Consider the following 21,638-nt stretch of genomic DNA (forward strand, 5'->3'; position numbering starts at 1 on the left):
CATGATTGAAGCAGCTGCATGGTATGGTGGTTTCAGACAAGAGTGAGGGAGCCTCCCCCAACCCAACAAGGGTCAATATAGTGACCAATTGGGATTACAGATGTGGTGACGTGACATGGACTACATTTCCCAAGATACCTTTAACTACATTTACCATGATGCATTCCCTTAAGGGAACAGCTCACAATTCCTAAGTAACTATCCCAAATCCCATTAATTCTAAACTGTCCGGACAGCAGAATCTTTGTTTGAGAAAATCAATGTGACTTGTTTGTCATTATTACTTAACCGATAACAGATAGAGTTGGAAGGGACCTTGTAGGTCATCTAGTCCAACCCCCCCACCCAAGCAGGAGACCCTACACCATTTCCGACAGATGGTAGTCCAATCTCTTCTTGAAAGTCTCAAGTGATGGCACTCCCACAACTTCTGAGGGCAAAGTGTTCCATTGGTTGATTGTTCTCACTGTCAGAAAGTTTCTCCTTATTTCCAAGTTAAATCTCTCCTTCAGTTTCCATCCATTATTCCTTGTCTGGCCTACAGGCACTTTAAAAAATAGCTTGACTTCTTCCTCTCTATGGCAGCCCCTCAAATATTGGAAGACTGCTATCATGTCTCCCCTGGTCCTTCTCTTCACTTGACTAGCCATGACCAGTTCCTGTAACCGTTCTTCATATGTTTTAGTCTCCAGTCCCCTAATCATCCTGGTTGCTCTTCTCTGTACTTTTTCTAAAGTCTCAACATCTTTTTTATAGTGTGGTGACCAAAACTGGATGCAGTACTCTAGGTCTTACTAAGGCTTTGTAGAGTGGTATTAGTACCTTCCTTGATCTTGATTGTATCCCTCTGTTAATACAATTTAGGATTGCATTAGCTTTTTTGGCTGCTGCTGCACACTGCTGGCTCATATTTAGCTGGTTGTCCACTAAAACTTAGTTGTCCCTCTCACAGTTACTGCTACTGATATAGACTGCTATCCAGTCTATATGTGTACTTTTGGTTTTTCTTGCCTAAGTGTAGGACTTTACTTTTCTCTACGTTGAATTTCATTTTTAATACTTAAAATATTCCAAAATAGCCAACACATTTCTAACTATCTTTTAAATAAAATCCTACACTGATTCTCATGAATACATTCTTGTAAAATTATTTTCAATCTATCAGTTAGAATTGTTATAGATCTGTTCATAATCTGCCTGTTCCTCTGTAAATTTCAGTAATTTTGTTTCTTTAGATACCAATAGTCGTCTATTTTCTCTACAGGAATGTCACCTCCTTTATAAGAACTTGGAACAATATTCATAAAATGCTTTTTGCATAGCCACGTTGTCCATTTATATAGTTTGTCCCTCTTATAATTTCAGTATTATTTTCTTTATGTAATTTATATGCTGGTTTCTATTTCTCTGATAGCATCTCAGTCTGCCTTAACAGAACAGAGATGCCAGACCGGACCAAACTCTCTTCCCCAATATAGTCCGGGATGGTAGAAAACTGAGTTTTACTTGTTATGTAAATTGGAATAATATTTGAGTTGTGATTTCAAAATCCTTCTGCATCAACAAAAACTAGCAGGGACAGGAACAAAGTAGTCCAGCGGGGCTGTAAAGGAAATTACCTAGCCAGAAGCCACCCGATTTCACTCTCTGCAATTCGTCTAGAAAATTCGTTCAGAAAGCTGAACACGCTCGAAGAGAGCGACTTCCACGTGCTCGCTTGCAAACTACATTTCCCAACATGCTTCGCCGTCTACTGATGATGATGCACTAGAAAGGAGGTACTGCGAAAGCTCGTTCTCTGTTGTCAGAGCTTTAAAAAGCGGGGATTGAGCTGCGGGGGTCTCTCTTTCTCTCGGAAGGACACCCCCCCCTTTCAGTAGACTTGCATCAGAGGGAAGCGAGAAGGCCTGCCTGCTGTGTGCATTGGAAAGTAAGGGAAGGGAAGGGTAGGGAAGGGAGCTGAGAACTGGGCTCGCCTGCTCCCAGCGAAAAGTAGGCAAAGGCACAGCGCGGGGAGGTGGGTTTGAGTGTTTGATAGTAAAGAAAATTAGGAATGGGGAGGCGGACAAGAAAGCCAAATTTAAAATTTGTGTCTCGGGAGTAGACAGGTAGACACAAGGGTGAAGGGAGTGTGCAAAGCAAATGGGACAAAAACCTTCCTATTTCTACTGGGCGGGAGTTGCATAGATTAAGAACAACTATATGAGGTTTATTTTTTTCGAGTAAGGGGCGTGGGTGAACGCTTGAAGTAACGTGTAATGCTCCAATTACTGGGGAAAAATGATACCTTGTTCAGAAAACCTGGTGAATAGATAAGAAAGGAGGACAGTAGAATTTGAGAAGTTAGCAATAAAAGTGCCTGCCGCTTTTCAAAGGCTCGGTTACAGGAGTAAAGTTGGCAATAAAGCCAGTGTGAAACAATATACGAGGTACCTACATACATGCACACTGTTTCTGTGTCAGAGCACAAACCTAAACTTAATTCCTGAGAATTATGAGTCATTTTGCTTAAAATTCCAGTATTATATTTTGGTCCTGAGTTTTAGTCTGTGCATGCCTTGAGAAGGGTCAAATAATGGACTAATGAAGATTTGTAGTTTAAGACTGAACTGATGGTGTCAAAAAAGGATAGGAAAAAACAATCTATAAATGCTGGAAATGAAACAAAGTTTCCTTATTTAGTTACAGCTATCAAAAAGACATCACCAAATGTATTCTACAGGGTCTTTTGCTTAAAAGGTGATTAGATGATCCATCAATTAATAAATGCATCAACCTGGAATATAGAACTGAATATATTACACATTTTTTTGCTACCCAGAATTTCTGGCACCGGAATTAGCAAGGTAAGATTTTTAAGCAAAAAAAAAAAATCAAAAGAATGAGCAAGAGGTTTCCCAGTGCAGCACATTGGCTTGTAATATTTTGAAATAATAGTTTTAATGTACTCAGAGCCCCCATCCCCATCAACCATAACGTCCAAAGTCTTACTTATTATATTCATGCCCTTTCATCACCTTTTCAAATACTAATGAGTTTGCCAAGGTTTCTAGCTCCAGCAACCCCATTCTGTTATATTTGCCTGACTTGCCCTGGTAAGTTGTTGAATTTAGTCAATATTAATTAGTTCCAAAAATATAGATAAGAGCAAACTTAGACTTGGATGGGAGACCAACAAGAAATACCAGGTCTGTGGTTTACACTTGGGAAGTCAGAAAACTTCCCAGCAAAAGGGAATTGTAAACCTAAAGTAAACCATACTTTTGCTGAGAAAACCATGTCAATGAAATCACCAGAAGTTGATCCTGATTTACAAGAGACTGCTTTTAACATTTGGCTTCACATTTATTGAATTAAAGAATCTGAAAATACCCAAACCAGACTGTAACCTCCCTTAATTCATGATTTAGATGTCTTCTAATGACTGTTAAATAAAATGCTCCAAAGCAGACAGTTGATGTTATCCCTTTCTTCCCACATAACAGGTAATAGATTTCTATCTCCAAGAATTAATATAGATCAATAGATTAAGATTCAAATAGCTGAATCTTAATCTGTGGAGTCCTTAAATGCCCAGTTTGTAGCTGTTTCATTACCCAGCATTACTCAATGCTCTGATCAGAGTACTGATGTTATTGTTGGGTAATGAAACATCTGCAAGCAAACAACATCTGCAAGCTCAGTGAGCACTAAGGACTTCCCAATTCAACTCTGAGCTATATATATATATTCTCTTTAATTGATCTTGAATTTGAAGAAATCAAGATAAGTTTTGGGAGGAGTAAAAAAAATATAACATAATATGGGAGGTAAAAATGAAGGCTTACCTAGCAACGTATATGCCTGTTCTTTAATTCAAATATGTTACTCCTTTGAAAAAGCTAAAGAACTACATGAAACTACCAGGAACCTTCATTGCAAGCTAATGTCTGTTTAGTTGGATTTTTATTCAAAGCCAAGCTGAATAAAAGTTAGCTAACTATGGTGGAAAGGCTATTTTGGGAACTATATGCTGGAGTTTAAAAAGAAAAAGTAATTGGTCACAATAGTTCTCATCCTGCTGTAAGAATGAATGCCTAATCAGGAACCTCTTAAGAGTTTTCAAAGCATCCTGCAATTAGAGATGATGAATGGGTTGGAAAAGGACACACACACATACACACCCTCACTCACTCACTACCATTACTCTGAAGTTTTCTTTGTTGGACTTCATACCAAAGGAATAAGGTGGTAAGAATTTAGAAATGGTAGAGAATTATTGCATCACTTTGCAGGTATGAGATTACCTGCTTAATAGTCTCTGCTGAGAACGAGTAGAAAACGTTTGAGATTAACCAGTTAGACCCTTCTAGTATGCTATTCTAGATACTTCCTTGCAAAGGGGGGTGTTTTTCAGTGTGTGGAACCATTCCAAAATCCCCATGTGCAGCCAAAAGTGATTTATTGCCTGAAATACGCCCTACAACATCACCTTTTGTGGTTTGGCCAGAATGTATAGATTGGGTAGGCAGCCCTGAAATGACTAAAATAGCCGTCATCCATTTTTGCAGGCATGTTGGTTTGATTTTGTCACTTCTTAATTGATTGTTACTGGTTAACGGGCTAGTTGATCATTCTAACGCTTGTCTTTTGGATAACCTAGTTCCATTTGAGGATTAACACATTCATTTTGCTATTGGGGCACAAATTAAGCTGTCGAGAATCTTAGTCTGATTTTATTCCAGTGTTTGGCAATTCTTCAGGTGCTCTTTCCTTACAAGTGATATAGAAAGCCCTGCCAGTAAATGTCCTGGATATTGGATATCAGTACCTTACATATCTATCCAAAAATTCAACTTGCTCTTTTGAAAGCACTGTAGCCAATTTACCAGACATTTGGTCTGTGGCAATCCAAGAAAAAGATGTTCTCAGTTCAAAGTGCCTGATTATGGAATTTCCTCTCTGAAAATTTGTCATTTGTTAGCTTGAGGTGCCAACTAAAGAATGACCTTTTGGCTTTGGCTGAACCTATATTGAAGAAAGTGGCTCTTTCTAATTAAAATTGTATTTAAAACAGTTGCATTAAATCATGACAAAATATTCCACTCCAGCGAAGGTAGTTGAACTGGTCCTTCAAACAATCAAAAATCAAAGTGTGCAGGGGGTGGGTAGGTAGAAAGGAGAGGCCTTTCTTAAAAACATTTGCTCAACAAATAAAGAAGAATGTCAAGAATCAAAAGTTTCAGTTTCTGGCTAAAGTAAGCTCTTGAATATTCAGTGTGGATATTCTTGACTTTTGTGGCACTTAGTTATAATTCAAGCTGGGCAACTTAACAAATGTTGGGCCAAAATATTTTTTGCCAAAATATTTAAAACAGATGCAAGGAGACCAGTAAACAGAACGTTAAAAACATTGTAATCTATGACTTGCACTTATATTATAAAGCTTACCCCTTCTGCTCTATTTGCAAGATGTCTTGATAACTTCAGAAACAAACTGATATAGGGATCATTCTGAATATAACACCATTTCCTGATCACTTTATGGAAGAGCGAGCTAGATCAGGAATGTAGGATTGTGGTTTGCTTACTTTCATCAGAATAAGATAAAAGGCAAGCTTAAGTTATATAAGAGAATGAAATACAAGATGTTTCTTAGGATTACCTCTTGCTCCTTTAAAATGTTTGTTCTCAATACTATACACAGTTTTATTATTTGTGGACACAAACAAGCTTTGCATAGTCAATAATCTCTTAGTGGAAAATTTTCAAACAAAATTTTAACAGATAGGATCAGGACTTTTTGGGCAAAACTACTCCACAATACAGATTTACAGCATGTCTTAAGATTCTACACCCTTTTAATGCTATCCTTCATTTGTCCATTGCTAGATTTCAAAAAATGGCATAAGCTATTAAAATGTCCTGGGATGTTGGTTGCATTTTTGTTTGCAAGCTAAACATGAACATATCCAGCATTATACCATATAATCTCCCTGAGGATTTTGCTTCCCTGTGAAAATAGCCTACCTCTAACTCCCTGAAATCTGAAATGGATGTTCCTTCACTCCTCCAGCCTTTCTTGAAATGCTGAAAAGGGTTAAATTCTTGGTGAAAGTTTGGGCCAACATTTTTAAAAGTATGAATAGACACAGAATGTACCATATTCCATAGTCCTGCATTTTTCATTGGATCTCTGTAACATTTCTCTTTCATGAAGAAAAGAGAATATGAAGGCACTACTTAAGAACAGAAAGAGTTATTTTTTGCCATTTAGTTTTAAGTTTCCAGCCTTCTCTGGCTGCTATTCACTGAAAATAAAGTAACTTTAAGGAAAGTTAAATACTATAATTGGTGTACTCCACATCCCATCCTTGTATGCAGCTGCAATTACAACATTGAACAAAACTGATGTTAAAATAATGTAAAACTGGCAAAGCTTTTTTTTAAAAAAAGAACCATAAACTAACATTAAAGTACTTAAAATCTATAAGTATTGTATAATATCATTGTAAGCCATGCATTTATAATGTATGCAGAATTGAAAAAGCAAAAGGAATACGTTGATTTGGCCACTCCAGGAATAGGTTGCTTCCAGTCCAAAGTTTAATTTTTGAAAAATTGCTGGGACTTCCCCAGATTAATGTGGTAATGGGAGGGGCAGGAGGGGGAAGTGAATATATCAGTTCTCCAGTACATTATATTATTGGGGAGTATATATTGCATATACATAAAGAACTATTAATTACTAGCATTGATGATACCTAGTTTGAGTAATGAAATGTCTGCAAGAAAACAACCAAGCTCAGATAGTATCAAGGACCACCCCCAGAAGATCTATTAATTCAGCAAAAATTTCCCCTTCCCAAATCTGCCTACAGAAGCCAGACCATAACAAAAAAGAAACATGGGGGAAAGTGGTTTAAAGGTACAATTGCCTTAAAGAAAGTGACAATGATGTGATATATTGTTTCTCCCATGAATATACCTTTTCTCCCCATTGTCATTTCTAATTAGCTATACTAAAGTCTTAATAGAAGGAACACCTCAGCTTGAGGGCTAGACTAAAAGGTTGAATGAAATCCCCAAAGAAAGAAGTAATAAACAATTTAGCACAAACATCTGCACAGGAAGTCATTAGGAGTTAATCTCAAGCTCCATCTTTTCCTCAGCAAACCCTGATAATACATGTTTTCCACAGGCAATGATGCTACGGTATTCTCACATTATTTCCCACCTGCTTTGAAAACCTTGATAACAATAAATATTTCCACAATGATGTTACAGTATCTTCTCATTATTTCCCCATATGTTTTGAAAAGTAACTTTCAATTTCAATTATTTGTATTAAAGGAGGCCAGTTAATACTTTTATCACAGCAAAGTCCTAATGATAGTAATAATCTCCAACGTTCTTTTCTGTTATTAGACAGGGTTGCCAGGGATTAACTACCATCTTTAAAAAAAATTAAAAGATGGACACAACTTCTCATCTCTCAACATCCATTCCCACTGAAGCGAAAGGAAAAAGTTGTAAAAGAGCAGCATTTTGGCATTGCAAACGTGATGTGCAGTTTTTTTTCCCAATAGTCTTTTACATTTAGCTAATAGAATATCAGTAGGCCTCTTAAGTGGAAAGGTATTTGCAAAGATTTGAATGAAATTAGCTTTAATGCTGTGCCCCCTGACTTAAGTTATTTGGCCCAGATGTTTCCATTGCTGCAATTCTGTAAACTGAATGATATAGATATATGATTATGTTATATTGCTCAACTCATCTTTTCAAACTTCTTATATTTCCTCAAGGTGCTCCAGATGGAAAAGGTCACATGAATCAATAGTTATGTGTCCTTGTGCCTATTGACTCAGTAAGTGTCTTTTAAAATAGGTTTATCATTTAGGAATAATAAAGGGGACTGCTCGACCCTTGTTTAAGCATAGTACTCATCTTGACAATCTGCCAAGAGATGAAGATATGTTTCTGAGTCATGTCATGTCTGATTATTGTGTATCATGTCACGTTTGATTGCGGGTCCTGTGCAGGGACAGCTGATCAATTGACAAAATCCTCCATGCATGCTTTCAAAATTCCAGGTGGATTGGCTTGCCCCCCACCAAAAAAGGCTGGGGCACTTAGCGTTCACTGACTGGCAGTTGTATTCCACAATCTCATATCAGAATATTTATATGCCTTCCTTTTTTAATATAAAACTTCTAAACGACTCTCCCCACCCCTTATCCTCTGAAGGTCTAAGTGAGTAGCCAGAATTTTTTAATAATTTCCAAGAAGTAGCTCAGATAATTTTTGGTGTTTCTCATTATGCCCAGGTAACACTGCTGCTTTGCAAACTGTACTAGTTCCCATAGGTTTCCAGGTGTAATTCAAGGTACTGGCTGTCATCCGTAGTCCTCAATGGCATAGCACTGAGCTAATTGTGGAAATGCCTTTTTTTCCATAGAGCTGCTGCGAGTGTCCAGGATGGGAGGTGCTCCAGTCTCGGCTCCCACAGGCTGAGCTTGAAATTGAGGAACGCCTCTCACCATCACGTGGTCCTCTGGGCGCTCCCCCAGTTTTTAGCTCAGCCTCGTGGCAGTCAGGCTGTTTTTTTCTCTTGCTCCTGGTCGTTCAGCATTTTCAAAGTTTTTATTTCAAAATTGGACCCTACCTATCAGCAGCGCAGTGAGTTTGAGGTTGGAACTCCCTAGGGAGTTTTTCTCTTTGTAAGGGGGACCTTTTATGCCATTTTCTCCAGGGAAAATCTAGTGCTTCAAGCGCTACCCCCACCCCACCCCCTTCGTTTGCCGCCTATTTCGCTCCGTGCGAAGCCGCTCCGCTCCTTTTTCCTGCCTTACTCTCTGACCGCCGTTTCCCCCCCGCGAACGCCCTTTAGCCCAGGGAAACGCTTCCCTGTTTCTCCCAATGGTTTTTGTGGCCTGCTGGCCTTTTGCTTTCAGTCTGGGAGATAACCGCCGCTGGGTTTGCCTCCATTAATTCGCGGCCTCCATTTTGGGCTCCCTGTGGCGTCCGCCATCTTGGGTGCGCCCAGGAGCCGCCGCCATTTTGTGTGTGGCCGCATGGCCGTCCGCCATTGCTAGAGGCCCATAACAGGCTGCGTTTCTTTTTCTTGATCACTAGGCAGATCCTCGGACTGCCTACATCTCAGCCTGTACTTCAAATACTCTGTCAGGCTCCTTTTCAGAAAATAAGGGTCCGTTGGCTCCGCCCCCAGCAAGGCGAGAGTAGCAGCTCTGCCACCCCCCTCCCCGGTCCGCCCGGCAGGGGTAGCTGCTTGGCGTTCACTTTCCGGCTGATTGGCTTCTGGGCTAGGCCCTGCTCCTCAACAAATTTTTTAAAAAATTTTTGATCAAAAGGGGGATGCGAAACGAGTGCTGGGATCCCCGGCCTCAACGTAGGCCGCATCCAGACGTGCCAACCGTCTTGTATTAATTTAAAATTCCTTTTTTTCTCTCTCTCCAGATGGCAGATGACAATGCATCTCATGGCACTTCTTTGAAGGCCAAGTCAAAATCTCATCACCTGCGCAAACAGGCACAGGAGGTATCCAAAGCCTCCCAGAGGGATGCCCTCAGGCGGCACAGGGCTCTTGAGAAGGAGATTGACAGGCGGTCCAGAGAGTCAAGCTCTGTGCCCCTGGCTCCTTCCACCCCCACTCCTTCAACCTCCATCCATCCTCCTCTCCCCTCCTCCCCTGCTCCTTCCTCTTCCTCTCAGACTAGACAGGCCCCTGAGGCCACTTTTACTCCCACTGCTGCAGGCCTGCGCCCGGAGGAGCCTCATCCACTCCCCACGGTGGAGATCCCTGAGAACCTGAAACAATGGATGGAGCTGGCCATCCGGCAAGGGATAGCGCAAGAGCTCCAGCAGATGGCCGGTCCGGCCCTACGGCCTGCGGCCCCTGTGGTTCAAGCTCCATCAGTTCGATCACTCTCCGGATCAGAGGTCTCGCACGGCCAGGTAGCATCCCCCAGGGATTTAACCTTGCCTTTGGGGATGGAGGAGATGGAGACCCAGGAGCCCGGGGGACCTGCTCTCTTTGGGGACGAGGAAGACCTCGATTTGGGGTCCATCATGGGCAGTGAGCTCCTTTCGGGAGCAGACCCACTGGAGGGGGACATGTCGGAGGACGAGGGCCTCACTCCGGACCAGCCCGCATTTGTGGGGCTGTTTAAACCGCACCTTTTTAGGTCCCTTCTATTCAAGGCCAAGAATACCTCTGGCCTGACCCCCCACCCCGCTCCATCCAAGCCAGCGGCCTCGGGGGAGCCTCCCGACTCCATCTTTTCCCAGCCCGTGGTGGAAACTGATGTGATCCCTGTTCCACCTATCTTTTCCGATCTGGTCTCCAGGCAGCTAGCCTCCTGGGGCCCCCTCCCCCAACACTCAGGACAAGCGGTTTTTCAACCTTGACCCGCAGTTCTCCCTCTTGCTCGATCCCCTTCCTGTGGACGAGCCTATTGTAGGCCTTGCTTCCCGCTCAACTCCTAGCGATGCCCTCGAGGCACTCAAGCCCGAGGACAAACGAGCCGAGCTGGCCCTGCGCCGGCGCTCACCTTTCCGACGCTTGGGCAGTCAGAGCTTCCACTGCCGCATCCTTTTTTATCAGATCCTCTATCAAGTGGCTTCAACAGCTCAAACAGCATGTTCCCGCAACCAACCTCAGAGCGCAGCAGGACATCGCTAAGCTCACGGCCGCGGCCGAGTTTTCAGCGGACGCCACCTTCCAAGCCGCAAAATTTTCTACTAGGGCCATTTCGTCCCAGGTCACCGCCCGCCGCCTGCTCTGGCTCCGCCACTGGCAAGCGGACGTCAAAAACAGGCTAAGCTAGCCTCAGCCCCCATTCTGGGAGGAAACTTTTGGACCGGCTCTCAATCCATTCCTGGCCGAGACCCGTGACAAACGCAAGTACCTCCCCTCTCTTTCTCGGAGGATTGACTCCAGAGGTCCCCCTCCCTCCTTTCGCCAAAGTTCCTTCCGTTCCTACTCCTTCCCCCAGGTACTACCAAACCCCTTCCTACAGGCTCCCTCCACCTCTCGACCGGTCGGATTCTGAGAGGTCCAGAAGAGGTTCCTCATTCAAGTAGCCCTCCCGGGAATCCGGAAGCAGGCCGTCCCGTCGTTCCTGCTAATGCAACTGCGCCATAGGCGGCTGCCCCAAGCCAAAAAAAAAAAGAAGAAGAAGAAGTAGGCCAAACCCTACCTTGCCCCCTCTTCCTGTTTCGCTTCCCTTGGTCTTTCCTCTGTTCCAGGGTGTTAACCGAGGCTTCGGCGGCCTGGCCGCCCACCTGTGATCCTTCCCTGTCCGGCTCACGGCAGCCTGGACGACATCCTCAACCTCCCCTATCCTAGGGTCCTCGCCCAGCCAGTCACTGTTCTAGCACTTGACACCCTGCAAAACCATGAGCTCATGATCCAGTGGAAGAAAGTCACCCTTATCTCCATTCGAACCCTTCACTTGGGGGCATTGATCTCACTGCCCGGGAACCGGTTTTCTCTGTCTCCGGACAGGCGGTTTACTATCCACCACTCTTACAGGTTGAGACGGCATGAACAATTTTCCTTTTTAGACTTGCCTAAACTGTTGGGGTAGCTTATTCATATATCTGCATGATCCCTTGGGTCCCTTTCCATACCAGGTCCCTATAATGATTTCCGCTGTCGGACAACGTTCAGGAAGGAACGACTCGCAACTTCTGGTCGGAGTTCCCCTAAGAGTCCTCTTGTCCTTTCCTTGGTGGACCGGGCCGGCCATCAACAAGGGACACTACCTCAAGGAACCCGACAGGCTATCCGTCATCACGGTCGCGAGGCTACTCGGCTGGGGCGCTCTCGCCCTCCTCATCTCGTCCCAGGGCAAATGGTCGGCAACAGATCTTCCCTGCTCCATAGATTAGCTGGAGATCCTCGCTGTGCACCTGGTCTTCGCAGCTCTCTACCCCAGGTACGCGGACCTCTCGTTCTGGTCCTCACAAACATATCTCCAGACAGGAGGGCACTCAGTCAGCAAGGTTCATGAGGGAAGCCGAACGCCTCTTGCCGTTGGGCGGAACCGAATCTAGCCTCCATCAGGGCAGATCACACAAGGGTCATTGCACACCTAAGCATCTTGGTTCAGCAGGGCCACTCTGGCTCAAGCAGAAGGGACCCTCCGCCCCTCCCTTTCAAGGAGGCAGTCTCAATCTTCGGGCTCCCCACGGTGGATCTCTGCGCATCCTCTCTCAACGTCCAACCGATCTCCTCCAGATGACCCCCCCAAGGGGCGGGGAATCACAATGCCCTCCGTTGCCCTTGGGCTCCAGGGCTCTTTATCCCTCTCTCTCCCTCCCCATCATCCTTATGGTGATACACACGTTGGTTCCGGAAAAGGCAGAGATTTCCTTGTAGCCCCTCTATTGGTTCAGATGCCCTCGGTTTGCGATTTTCCACAACCCTTCGGTGGTTCCTCCTTGGAGAACCCCCCAGGCAGGATCCCCTGTCCCGGGGCCCTCCACTACATCCGAACCCCCCGTGGCCCCAACCGGCCGTCTGGAGGTCGAGCGGAACCGCATAAAGGCGCAGAATGTTTCCAGCCAGGTTATGGACACCATCCTGGCAGCCAGACGACCCTCTACCACCCGTATACACTACGTTACGCGGGTCGCCCTCTGTGCCCGGGCCCTCAAGTTCCATTTTAACCCTCTTCTCCCTCCATCGCTTAGATCCGGGATTCCTCAGGAGGGCCTCACAAGGGACTGGCTACCAATGCCCTAAGGCGTCAGATCGTTGCCCTCGCAGCGGTTTTCTCCTCGGTCGTTGGGGGATCCATTTCCCATCACCCCTTATCCGGGTTTTCCTCACGGGAGTTCCACCATACACCGTCTTCCGACCTGGGACCTCAGCAAGGTCCTGGTCACTCTTACCAAGTCCCCCTTGAACCCATTGGGGAGGCCTCTTTACAGTTTCTCAACCTCAAGACCGTTCTTTCTTGTGGCCGTCATCCGCTCTTCGGATCTCGGAGCTGGCAGCCCCTTCCATTAGACAGGATCTTGTGTTTTTCACTCTGATAGGGTCGTCCTCCGCCCTGACCCCACCTTCCTCCCCAATTAAATTCAGCATTTCACAGAGTTCAGGAGCTCGTACTCCCTAACTTCTGCCTCAATCCCTCGAGACAGAGGGAGAGACAGTGGCATTCCCTTGATGTAAGGCGTGCCTTGAGAGTGTGTATCAAACGCACCCAGCCTTTTCAAACGCACCCAGCCTTTCCGCAAGTCGGAGGCCTTGTTTGTGTCCTTCTAACCTGCTTCTCTTGGTCACAAGGCGACTCCCACATCCGTGGGCCGCTGGGTTAGGACTGCCATCGTCAAAGCCTACCAGGTACAGTCCATCCCCGTTCCCATGGGTACCATCACCCACTCCACTAGAAGTGCGGACCCCTCTGCCGCGTGGGCCACACAAACCATCTATAATCGACATCTGTAGGGCTGCCGCCTGGGCATCCCCATCTCCCTTCATCAAGCACATAAGATTGATGTATTTGCATCCGCCGAGGCCTCTTTTGGCAGGCGGTTTCCTTCAGCGGGTCCTCGAGGTTCCAGGAGAGGTTCCACCCCAGACGGGAGCCCGCCCACAGGACTCGCCAAGCTTTGGTATGTCCCATCCTGGACACTCGCAGCAGCTCTATGGAAAAGGGGCGTTGGTTCTTACCTGATACGCTTCTTTTCGTAGAGCTGCGTAGAGTGTCCAGCCCCACCCGTTAGTCCGTCTGGTGGGGAACCTCGCTGTTCGACCAAGCAAACTAATACTTTTTAGTTAGGATGAGAACAGGGCCTTCCTTCCTTCTCGTCTTCGCAAAACTGGGGGAGCGCCCAGAGGACCACGTGATGGTGAGAGGCGTTCCTCAATTTCAAGCTCAGCCTGTGGGAGCCGAGACTGGAGCACCTCCCATCCTGGACACTCTACGCAGCTCTACGAAAAGAAGCGTATCAGGTAAGAACCAACGCCCCCTCCCATTGTTTCTATTTAGCCCTCTAGAAACAGCAGAAAAGGCATGTTCTGGGTCTCTTCTGTCAAATAATATAATCTTGTTGGAATTCAGTTGTGTCTTCCTGTTGTATGGAATTATATCCTCCTGGAGATTTGGGTGGCCCCCAGCCCTATTAGCTTTTCATGAGGCACTGAAGACCTGCCTGTTTCTCCAGGTATTTGGGTCAAAACGTTAGGTGAGCTCTGCTGTTGTTGCTACATTTGAGGGGAGTTATTGTTTTATATTGGGGAAGGGGTTGTACACTGGGAGTTGTACAATTAATACTTGCACACCACCCAGACCATGCATCATCATTTTACCTTCTCTCCAGTATCTTTTTTTAATTAGAAAGAATGTGAGATCACATAGAACCGTATAACTTATGAACATCATATTGCAGGGAGCACTTAGAATGGGGAGCACTTGTGGCCCCCTAGATATTATTGGACTCCAACTTCTTGTCAATCCTGATTATGATGGTTCATGGTGAGAGCATGGAGTTGTAGCTCAAATGCTAGAGAACCACATATTCTCACCCTTGTACTAAACCATAGTTGGCCTTATTCCAGAAGAAAAAGAAGGAAAGGGTACAAATCCAGGTTTATCACTTGTCTGATCATGCCAAGTTAAATATCCCATATGTGATTGAAGACAGATCCCATCATTCCTTTCCAGCATTGCTAATTGGGAGTGGACATCCAGAATTTTTCAAGGACACAAAGTTGAGGAAGGGAATGATAAACTTGATTCGAATCAAGATAAAAGATAAAAGGTAAATGTTCTTCCCTTTAAAGAAAGGTACATAGTACCCTTGGCACATACCTTATTTGGTTACCCTAAAGCAATGTCACAAGCATCTCTTCTGCTTTCCTTACAGTAATGAATTATGTAACTAATAAATGATTGCCCTTTTGGGTTAGCCAATGAATTGTTTATATAATCTTCAGGTGGACCGTTGTGTCACTTGGGTGAAATGAATTTAAAATAAATATAAAGACAGAAGTTCAATGTAAATAGCAAAAAAGACCTGTGGATAAGAAATGCTGAATATTACTGGTACTACTTGACATATTTTGTTTAGCAGATGTCATTTTTGTTATCTAAGCATAGCTGAGGAGAAAAACTATGCTGGGAGAAGATTTTTTTTCTTTTTTAAATTTCACAGCACATGCTCTATTTCTTTGAGAAATCATTTTGTTCCATCCCTTATTCTCTTTTTCTGTTTAAACAGAATTGTTGCCGTCACATCTAGTTCTTTCCAAATATATCAGTCCTGCCCTGCCAGAGAGGTAAGCAAAGATTAATGTATGGATTAGGTAAATAATTTGCAGAAAACCTGGATCAATTGGGATTGTGGAACCAAGCCATAAGAATTATTCAATCCAAATATGCCCCTATTTATAAAGGTAGGCCTCAACTTACAAACATACATTAATGACTGTTCAAAGTTACAGTGGCACTGAAAAAAGTAACTTATAATTTATAACCATTGTAGCATCCCCACAGTCACATGATCAGAATTTGGGTGATTGGCAACTGGGATGTATTTAAAATGGTTGCAGTGTCCTGGGCAGGGGTCACCAATCTTTTGGACCTCAGGGACCACCAAACTTATAATTTTAATTCCGGGGACCATTAATATGAATTTTGACTGACGGTGGCTTGCTGATGTTGGTGGAAGAGAGAAAGACGGAGAGATCTAATCTAACCTCTCTCTTACACACACACACACACACACACACACACACACACACACACACAAACACACAGGCAGGGGTGGGATTCAAATTTCTTAACCAGCTCTGTGGGCATGGCCTAATTTGTGGGTGTGGCTTGTGGTCATGTGACTGGCTGGGAATAGCTTGTATGTAAATATTATAAATATGTAAATATAGAATTTTTTATTAAAAAAGAGAGCGACTTTTACCCAAAAGCAGGCAGAGCAGGCAGGCAGATTGAGTTGCTCACAGAAGCACAGACTTAGAGTTTTGTGTTTCTGCTATCGGCTAGCTGAGTCTACACTGCTTCTGTCCTAAGGAAGCTTTTAAGCAGAGCCGAAGATCTAAAGATTAGCTAAAAAGCAAAAAATCCACTGATTTCCTACTTTCTATCTAATCTAAATCTCCTGGCATAGCAGAACAGCTGATGGTTGGAAAAAGGAAAAATAGCAACTTAGCAGGCAAGTGAGTGAGTGGGCAGGGAAGGCAGGCCTTGTGTTTCTGCTCAGCCTGGATTAATTGCTTTGTGGGATGCTCTGGGGATGACATTTCTCTACGGACCACCAACATTTTCTCATGGACCACCGGTTGGTGACTGCTGTCCTAGGGTCATGTGATTGTCATTTGTTACCTCCCCAGCAACTTCTGACAAATAAAATCAAGGATTTCTGAAAAACCATGTTTCATTTAACAACTGGTAATTTGCTTAACAATCATAGCCAAAAAAATCATAAAATTGTCACTTAATCTTGCTTAACAAAAGAATTCTTGTTCCAGCTGTGATCGTAAGTCAAGGAGTACCTAAATCCAGAACAAATCAGTAACCTGGATTTTGTACTCTGTGGCAAATGGAAACTCTGCTAAGAGAAAGAAAGAATCTTACTTTCTCTTTGCAGAGTCACCAAATGGCCCTGGAAATGTAGAATTTACATTTTTCTTCTTTGCATTGACCGTTGCATATACAGTACAGTGTTGCAATCATCAGTAAAATAAAATTCCACTTGTCTGCTTTTAAGGACTTTATGACACTCTTTCATGAAACAAGCTAATTTCTATAGCTTGCTTTTTTCTTCACTGAGTCCTTTAAACAAATAACTCAACCATCCCAACTTTATAGACTTTTTACCACAATATAGAAATCTAACATGGCAGTATCTCCTAATGTGGTGGAGGAGAGAGTTCACCTGGATAAATATATGCTTATTTAGTCATAATTCAAGTTAGAGAAAGAGAATTGACTATGCATATTTCTGGACCTTTTGTTCTGTGGAAAAATCAGTGCTTCTGGAACCTTGTTCCTATCTTTTCACAGTTAAAAAAATCAACAATTCTTCTCACAGTCAAAAATCCATCAATTACTAATTACAATATTCAGTTGGATAAAAATGGATGGAAAAATCACTAGGCCAGCCTAAACTATATATAGGCCTAAAGAATTAATTGATTTTTAAAAGTTAAAAAATGAAGTTATCATATGGATGAATCTCTAGATTTGAAATCTCACTGTTGTTAAATAATCAATGATGATAAAAGATTCGGAGCAGTTGTAGAAGGAAGCATTTTCACTTGTAACTCTCCCACCCTGCCCTTTTAGTAAACTGCTAGAGAAAGGGAGAAAGCAAAGCTGAAGATGCCTGGAAGACACCAGGATCAAGACTATATTTAAAGTTAAGCATTTAAGAGCCATGGACCATGTGATGCATAAGATCTGATTGTAACCCATTAGTCACAGAAGCAAATAGAAACTGTTCTTGAAAGAAAAAAAAAGGTAGGAGAATCTCCCAGGGAGAACAGGAGAAGAATGTATGTAATGCACATGCTAATAAATAAAGTAACCTGCAGTTTTATTGCATATTAACTGAGATAAGTGCTAATTTTCATTTATAAGACTATTGTAGGGATTTCAAGGAGAAACATTTGAATAGTACAAAAGAGCCCTGGCCCTTGGTTGAATTCCTAATATCCTAAGCATCTGTCTCTTGCTTTAGTAATGGACAAATATGATCACAGGTTGTTTATCTAATGAGTATACGACACGTAGCACATTAGTCACTGTCTCTGCCTCTCAAAAGTTAAATCTCAGTGGGATGTTAAATGTGCTTTGACTCTAAAATTGCCAGTGTATCAGGTTAAGTTCCTTTCTTTTTAAAAAAATAAACTTTATTAGTCTATTATGTCTTTTAAAAACAAAAAGATTAAGTTCCTTTCATAACCATCTATCCAAATAGCTCTTTTATACCAACTGCATGCCATTAAATCATTTTTTATTCTTAGCAAATACGTTTTTTCTCCATAAACTTTTGCACCTATTTGCTGGTAAATACAAATCTCATTGTAAGATTATGCTTTGTAAAACACTTTAGGGATAAAACAGTGCTCAGCTTAACTTGGTATGCTTGCAAATATTTTGTCCTTTTTTATAGTCCTTGTGTATTTACTTTGTCAAATAGTTGGCACAATCAGGGCCAAATTGAAACAATATGGAGACGTGAAAGTCCTTGTTTATAACAAGTTCTGCATTCTTCATGTTCATTCAGTTAGAGTATTGAAGCAAATTGCAATGGCAAGGGGTAACAGTTTGATCACAACAGATGCAAAGTATTAAAGTTTCCCTTCCACTTCAAAGTCTTATGTCAGGGTTACTATTGGCCCTGCCTGGTGTGAGATGTTAATAATTCAGCATTTACTTCAGCCTCCAAGCAACCTGCTTCGGAAGCCAATGCAAAGCATAGTGTTGAACTAATCAATACAGAGAAACTGATGAAGTAACATAGAATGCACATGCGAACTTGCTAAAGCAATTTTTACTGGAGCACAGGAGTTCCAAATAAATAGTGATTGCATAAGATGTGACCCTTTTTCCTGCCACAGAATGTTTAAAGCATTTTACTTCTATTCTTGTTGAATTGTATCCAGCTTTGCTTAATCTTGATTTCTGCAGTGGTCTCACTGCACATCTAGAAAACAGCCTTCATGATGTTACAGTTTTCTTCTGTGTATCAAAACCTGTGTATCCTCCAGTTACTGGAAATCATACTGTTTTGTTTGAGCAATGAGAGGCTGAACCAGAGCATGAGTGCAACAATACTTTATTTTACAATAAAGGGCTGACCGTGCTTGCCAAGCCTGGAACTGGCTCGCAGCAATCAGCAACCGGTTGGACCCCGCAGCCTGCTTTTATAGCTGGCTGCTGGGGAGAGCCAACCAATGGGAATGGGGGAATAACGCCCACGTAAAGTGAGTGGACCTGAGTGAGAACTCCTTGAGTCCTCAGGACATAACACCCCTTCCCCCAGATGCGAACATGCATAGTCCTTGAGGTAGACGGGGGTTTGTGTTGGCGCCCGGGCGGCGCAACTCGGGAACATTGTCTGTCTGTTCGGTACCAGTCTGTGATGGTCGAGCCGGCATAGTGTCGCCAACACTCTCCCTGGACTGGGCATCCTCGGGAACCACCGGGTTGGTTACTGGGGTCGAGCTCTCGTGGGTTGGATCAGGCTGGTCAACTCTCTGGGCGCTGTTGTCCGAGTTTGGGCTGACCGGAACGACCGCTGGTGCAGACTGGTCGCTGGGTACGATGTGGCTGGGCGGCGGATGAGGCGGTTCCCCTTCGACTGGAGACTCTGGATTCTTGTTGGCAAGGGTGCTGAGGCGCCTTCTAAGCTGGTCTATATGTCTCCTCCAGACGCGACCATCCTCCAGCCTGACTCTATACGATCTCGGCCCGGTGATGGCGATGACCTCGCCTGGAATCCAAAGTGGGTCCCCAGCGAAATTCCTTGCGAATATCGGTTCCTGTAACAAAAAATGTCTAACCCCCGACGTAGAAGCGAGGGGAGAGTCAGGGCAATATTGTGGGTGCAATCTGTCCAATACAGTCCTCAGGCGCCGGCCCATCAGAAGTTCCGCTGGGGACTTATTGGTGACTGCACAGGGGGTTGAGTGCTGGCTCATCAGGAACCGTGTGAGTTTGTGGTGCCAGTCATCCCTGCCAAACCTAGCGAGGGCCTCTTTGGTGGTCCTGGCGGCCCTTTCAGCCAACCCATTACTGGCAGGGTGAAATGGGGCTGTGAAAATGTGGCGAATGCCCAGGTTGGCAACAAAGCGGCTGAATTCTACTGATGCGAACTGTGGGCCATTATCGGAGACAATGGAGTCGGGTAGTCCATGTGTAACGAACAGGCGCGTTAACACGTTGGTGATTGCTAGTGTGGTGGTCGTGGATAGCTGTGCCACGTCTATCCATTTGGAATAAGCGTCCACGACCACTAGGAACATCTTTCCATGCACGGGCCTGCCAGATCGATATGGATTCTAGACCAAGGGCGTTGGCGCTCTCCCATCTGGTAGGGGTGGCGATGGGGGAGCAGGGACGGGATTCCTGGCAAATGCTGCAGGAACTTACCCAATTGACAATGTCCTCGTCTAGACCCGGCCACCACACGTAGCTGCGTGCTAATGCCTTCATTCTCACAATGCCGGGGTGTCCCTCGTGCAATGCCTCCAGGACTCGGGTGCGCAGCGAGGTCGGAATGACCACTCGGGTGCCCCACAGTAGACAACCCTGCAAACTGGACAGCTCCTGCATGTGAGTCTTAAAGGGTGCAAATTTGTTATCAACGTTGCCTCCCGGCCACCCCTCCTCACCCAGTCGAGCACCTGGGCGGCGTTTGGTCTGCCTTGGTTTTAGCGGCGATGTCAAGGGCGGTGATGGGCAGGTCCAACTGGGTGATTTCAAAAATGGCGTTGACAGGAGCTGGGTCTTCAGCCGGAGCGGGTAAGGGGCAGCGACTGAGAGCGTCGGCGTGGGATAGAGTTTTGCCCGGGCGGTGAATAAGTTTGTATGAGTAGGCCGCTAGGAAAAGTGTCCACCTTGTCATTCTAGGGAAAGGACTTGAGGTGTCTGTTTGTCGCCGGCCAGTAGGCCCAGGAGGGGCTTATGGTCGGTGACCAGTTCGAAGAAATGGCCAAAAAGGAATTCGTGAAACTTTTTCACGGCTGCAACAGCTGCTAGGGCTTCCTTGTCTATTTGGCTGTAATTTCGCTCCGTGGCCGAGAGCGTCCTGGAGAAAAAAGCGATGGGGGCCTCGGCGCCATTGGGAGTCTGTGACTAAGGACCGCCCCAATTCCAAAGGGGATGCGTCTGCTGCCAGTACTAAAGGAAGGTTGGGGTCGAATTGGATGAGCACTGCCTCTGGCGTAAGTAGTGATTTGACGGCGTTAAACGCCTGGTCTTCTTTGTGCCCCCAGTGCCACGGTGACTTTTTGTCTAGTAATCTGTGTAGGGGTTCGGCTACTGAGGCTTTATGGGGCAAGAAGGATGCATAAAGTTCAGCAGCCCTAGGAAAGCTTGTTGCTCCGTTTTGGAGGTTGGTGTGGGAGCTTCGTGGATTGCTCTAACCTTGGACTCCAGGGGTGAATGCCAGATGCGTCAATTTTATAACCCAGAAAGTCCACCTGTCTAGTGGCAATGGCGCATTTTTCTTTTTTTAACTTGAGGCCATGCTGTCTGAACCTTTCTAACACTGCTCGCACTCTCTGGAAGAGTTGGGGTCTGTCCCTGGCCGAGACCAAGATGTCGTCGAAGTAGGGTACTACACCAGGAGGCCCTGTAAAATCCGCTCCATGAGGGATTGAAAAATACCGGGGCAACACTTACGCCAAATTGGAGCGCTTGCATCGGAAGGCACCCCTGTGAGTGGCGATGGTCTGAAGTTCCGCTGTTTGGTTATCAACAGGGAACTGCTGATATGCTTGAGACATGTCCAATTTAGCAAAAATACTGCCCGGCTCGAATGTGTGCAATAAGTGCTGAATGACGGGCACAGGGTAGGCGCTAACTTGTAAATATTTATTGATTGTTGTCTTGTAGTCCGAGCAAATTCTCAGGCTACCATCTTTTTAAGGGGTGTGACGATGG

General features: G+C 44.5%; 1 protein-coding gene across 9 annotated transcripts in view; it reads left to right on the forward strand.

Moving 5' to 3' along the window:
- Positions 1-1,748: 1,748 nt before the first annotated feature.
- ORMDL3 (ORMDL sphingolipid biosynthesis regulator 3) overlaps positions 1,749-21,638 on the forward strand; it is a 30,753-nt gene continuing 10,863 nt past the window's right edge. The window contains exons 1-5 of one of the 9 annotated variants that reach the window (XM_087917570.1): positions 1,749-1,930; positions 2,723-2,846; positions 7,785-7,846; positions 14,676-14,772; positions 15,232-15,289. In XM_087917570.1, the coding sequence (XP_087773696.1) occupies positions 14,735-14,772; positions 15,232-15,289 (96 nt within the window). In that variant the 5' untranslated portion in view covers positions 1,749-1,930; positions 2,723-2,846; positions 7,785-7,846; positions 14,676-14,734. Of the gene's footprint in view, positions 1,947-2,682; positions 2,847-7,784; positions 7,847-14,675; positions 14,773-15,231; positions 15,290-21,638 lie in introns of all 9 variants that reach the window. The other 8 variants (XM_087917573.1, XM_087917574.1, XM_087917575.1 and 5 more) reach the window with 8 other exon arrangements.

This window comes from Pseudonaja textilis, chromosome Z, assembly GCF_049901715.1.
Source record: "Pseudonaja textilis isolate UNSWEBS1 chromosome Z, rPseTex1.2, whole genome shotgun sequence".
In the NCBI taxonomy this organism is placed as follows: domain Eukaryota; kingdom Metazoa; phylum Chordata; class Lepidosauria; order Squamata; family Elapidae; genus Pseudonaja; species Pseudonaja textilis.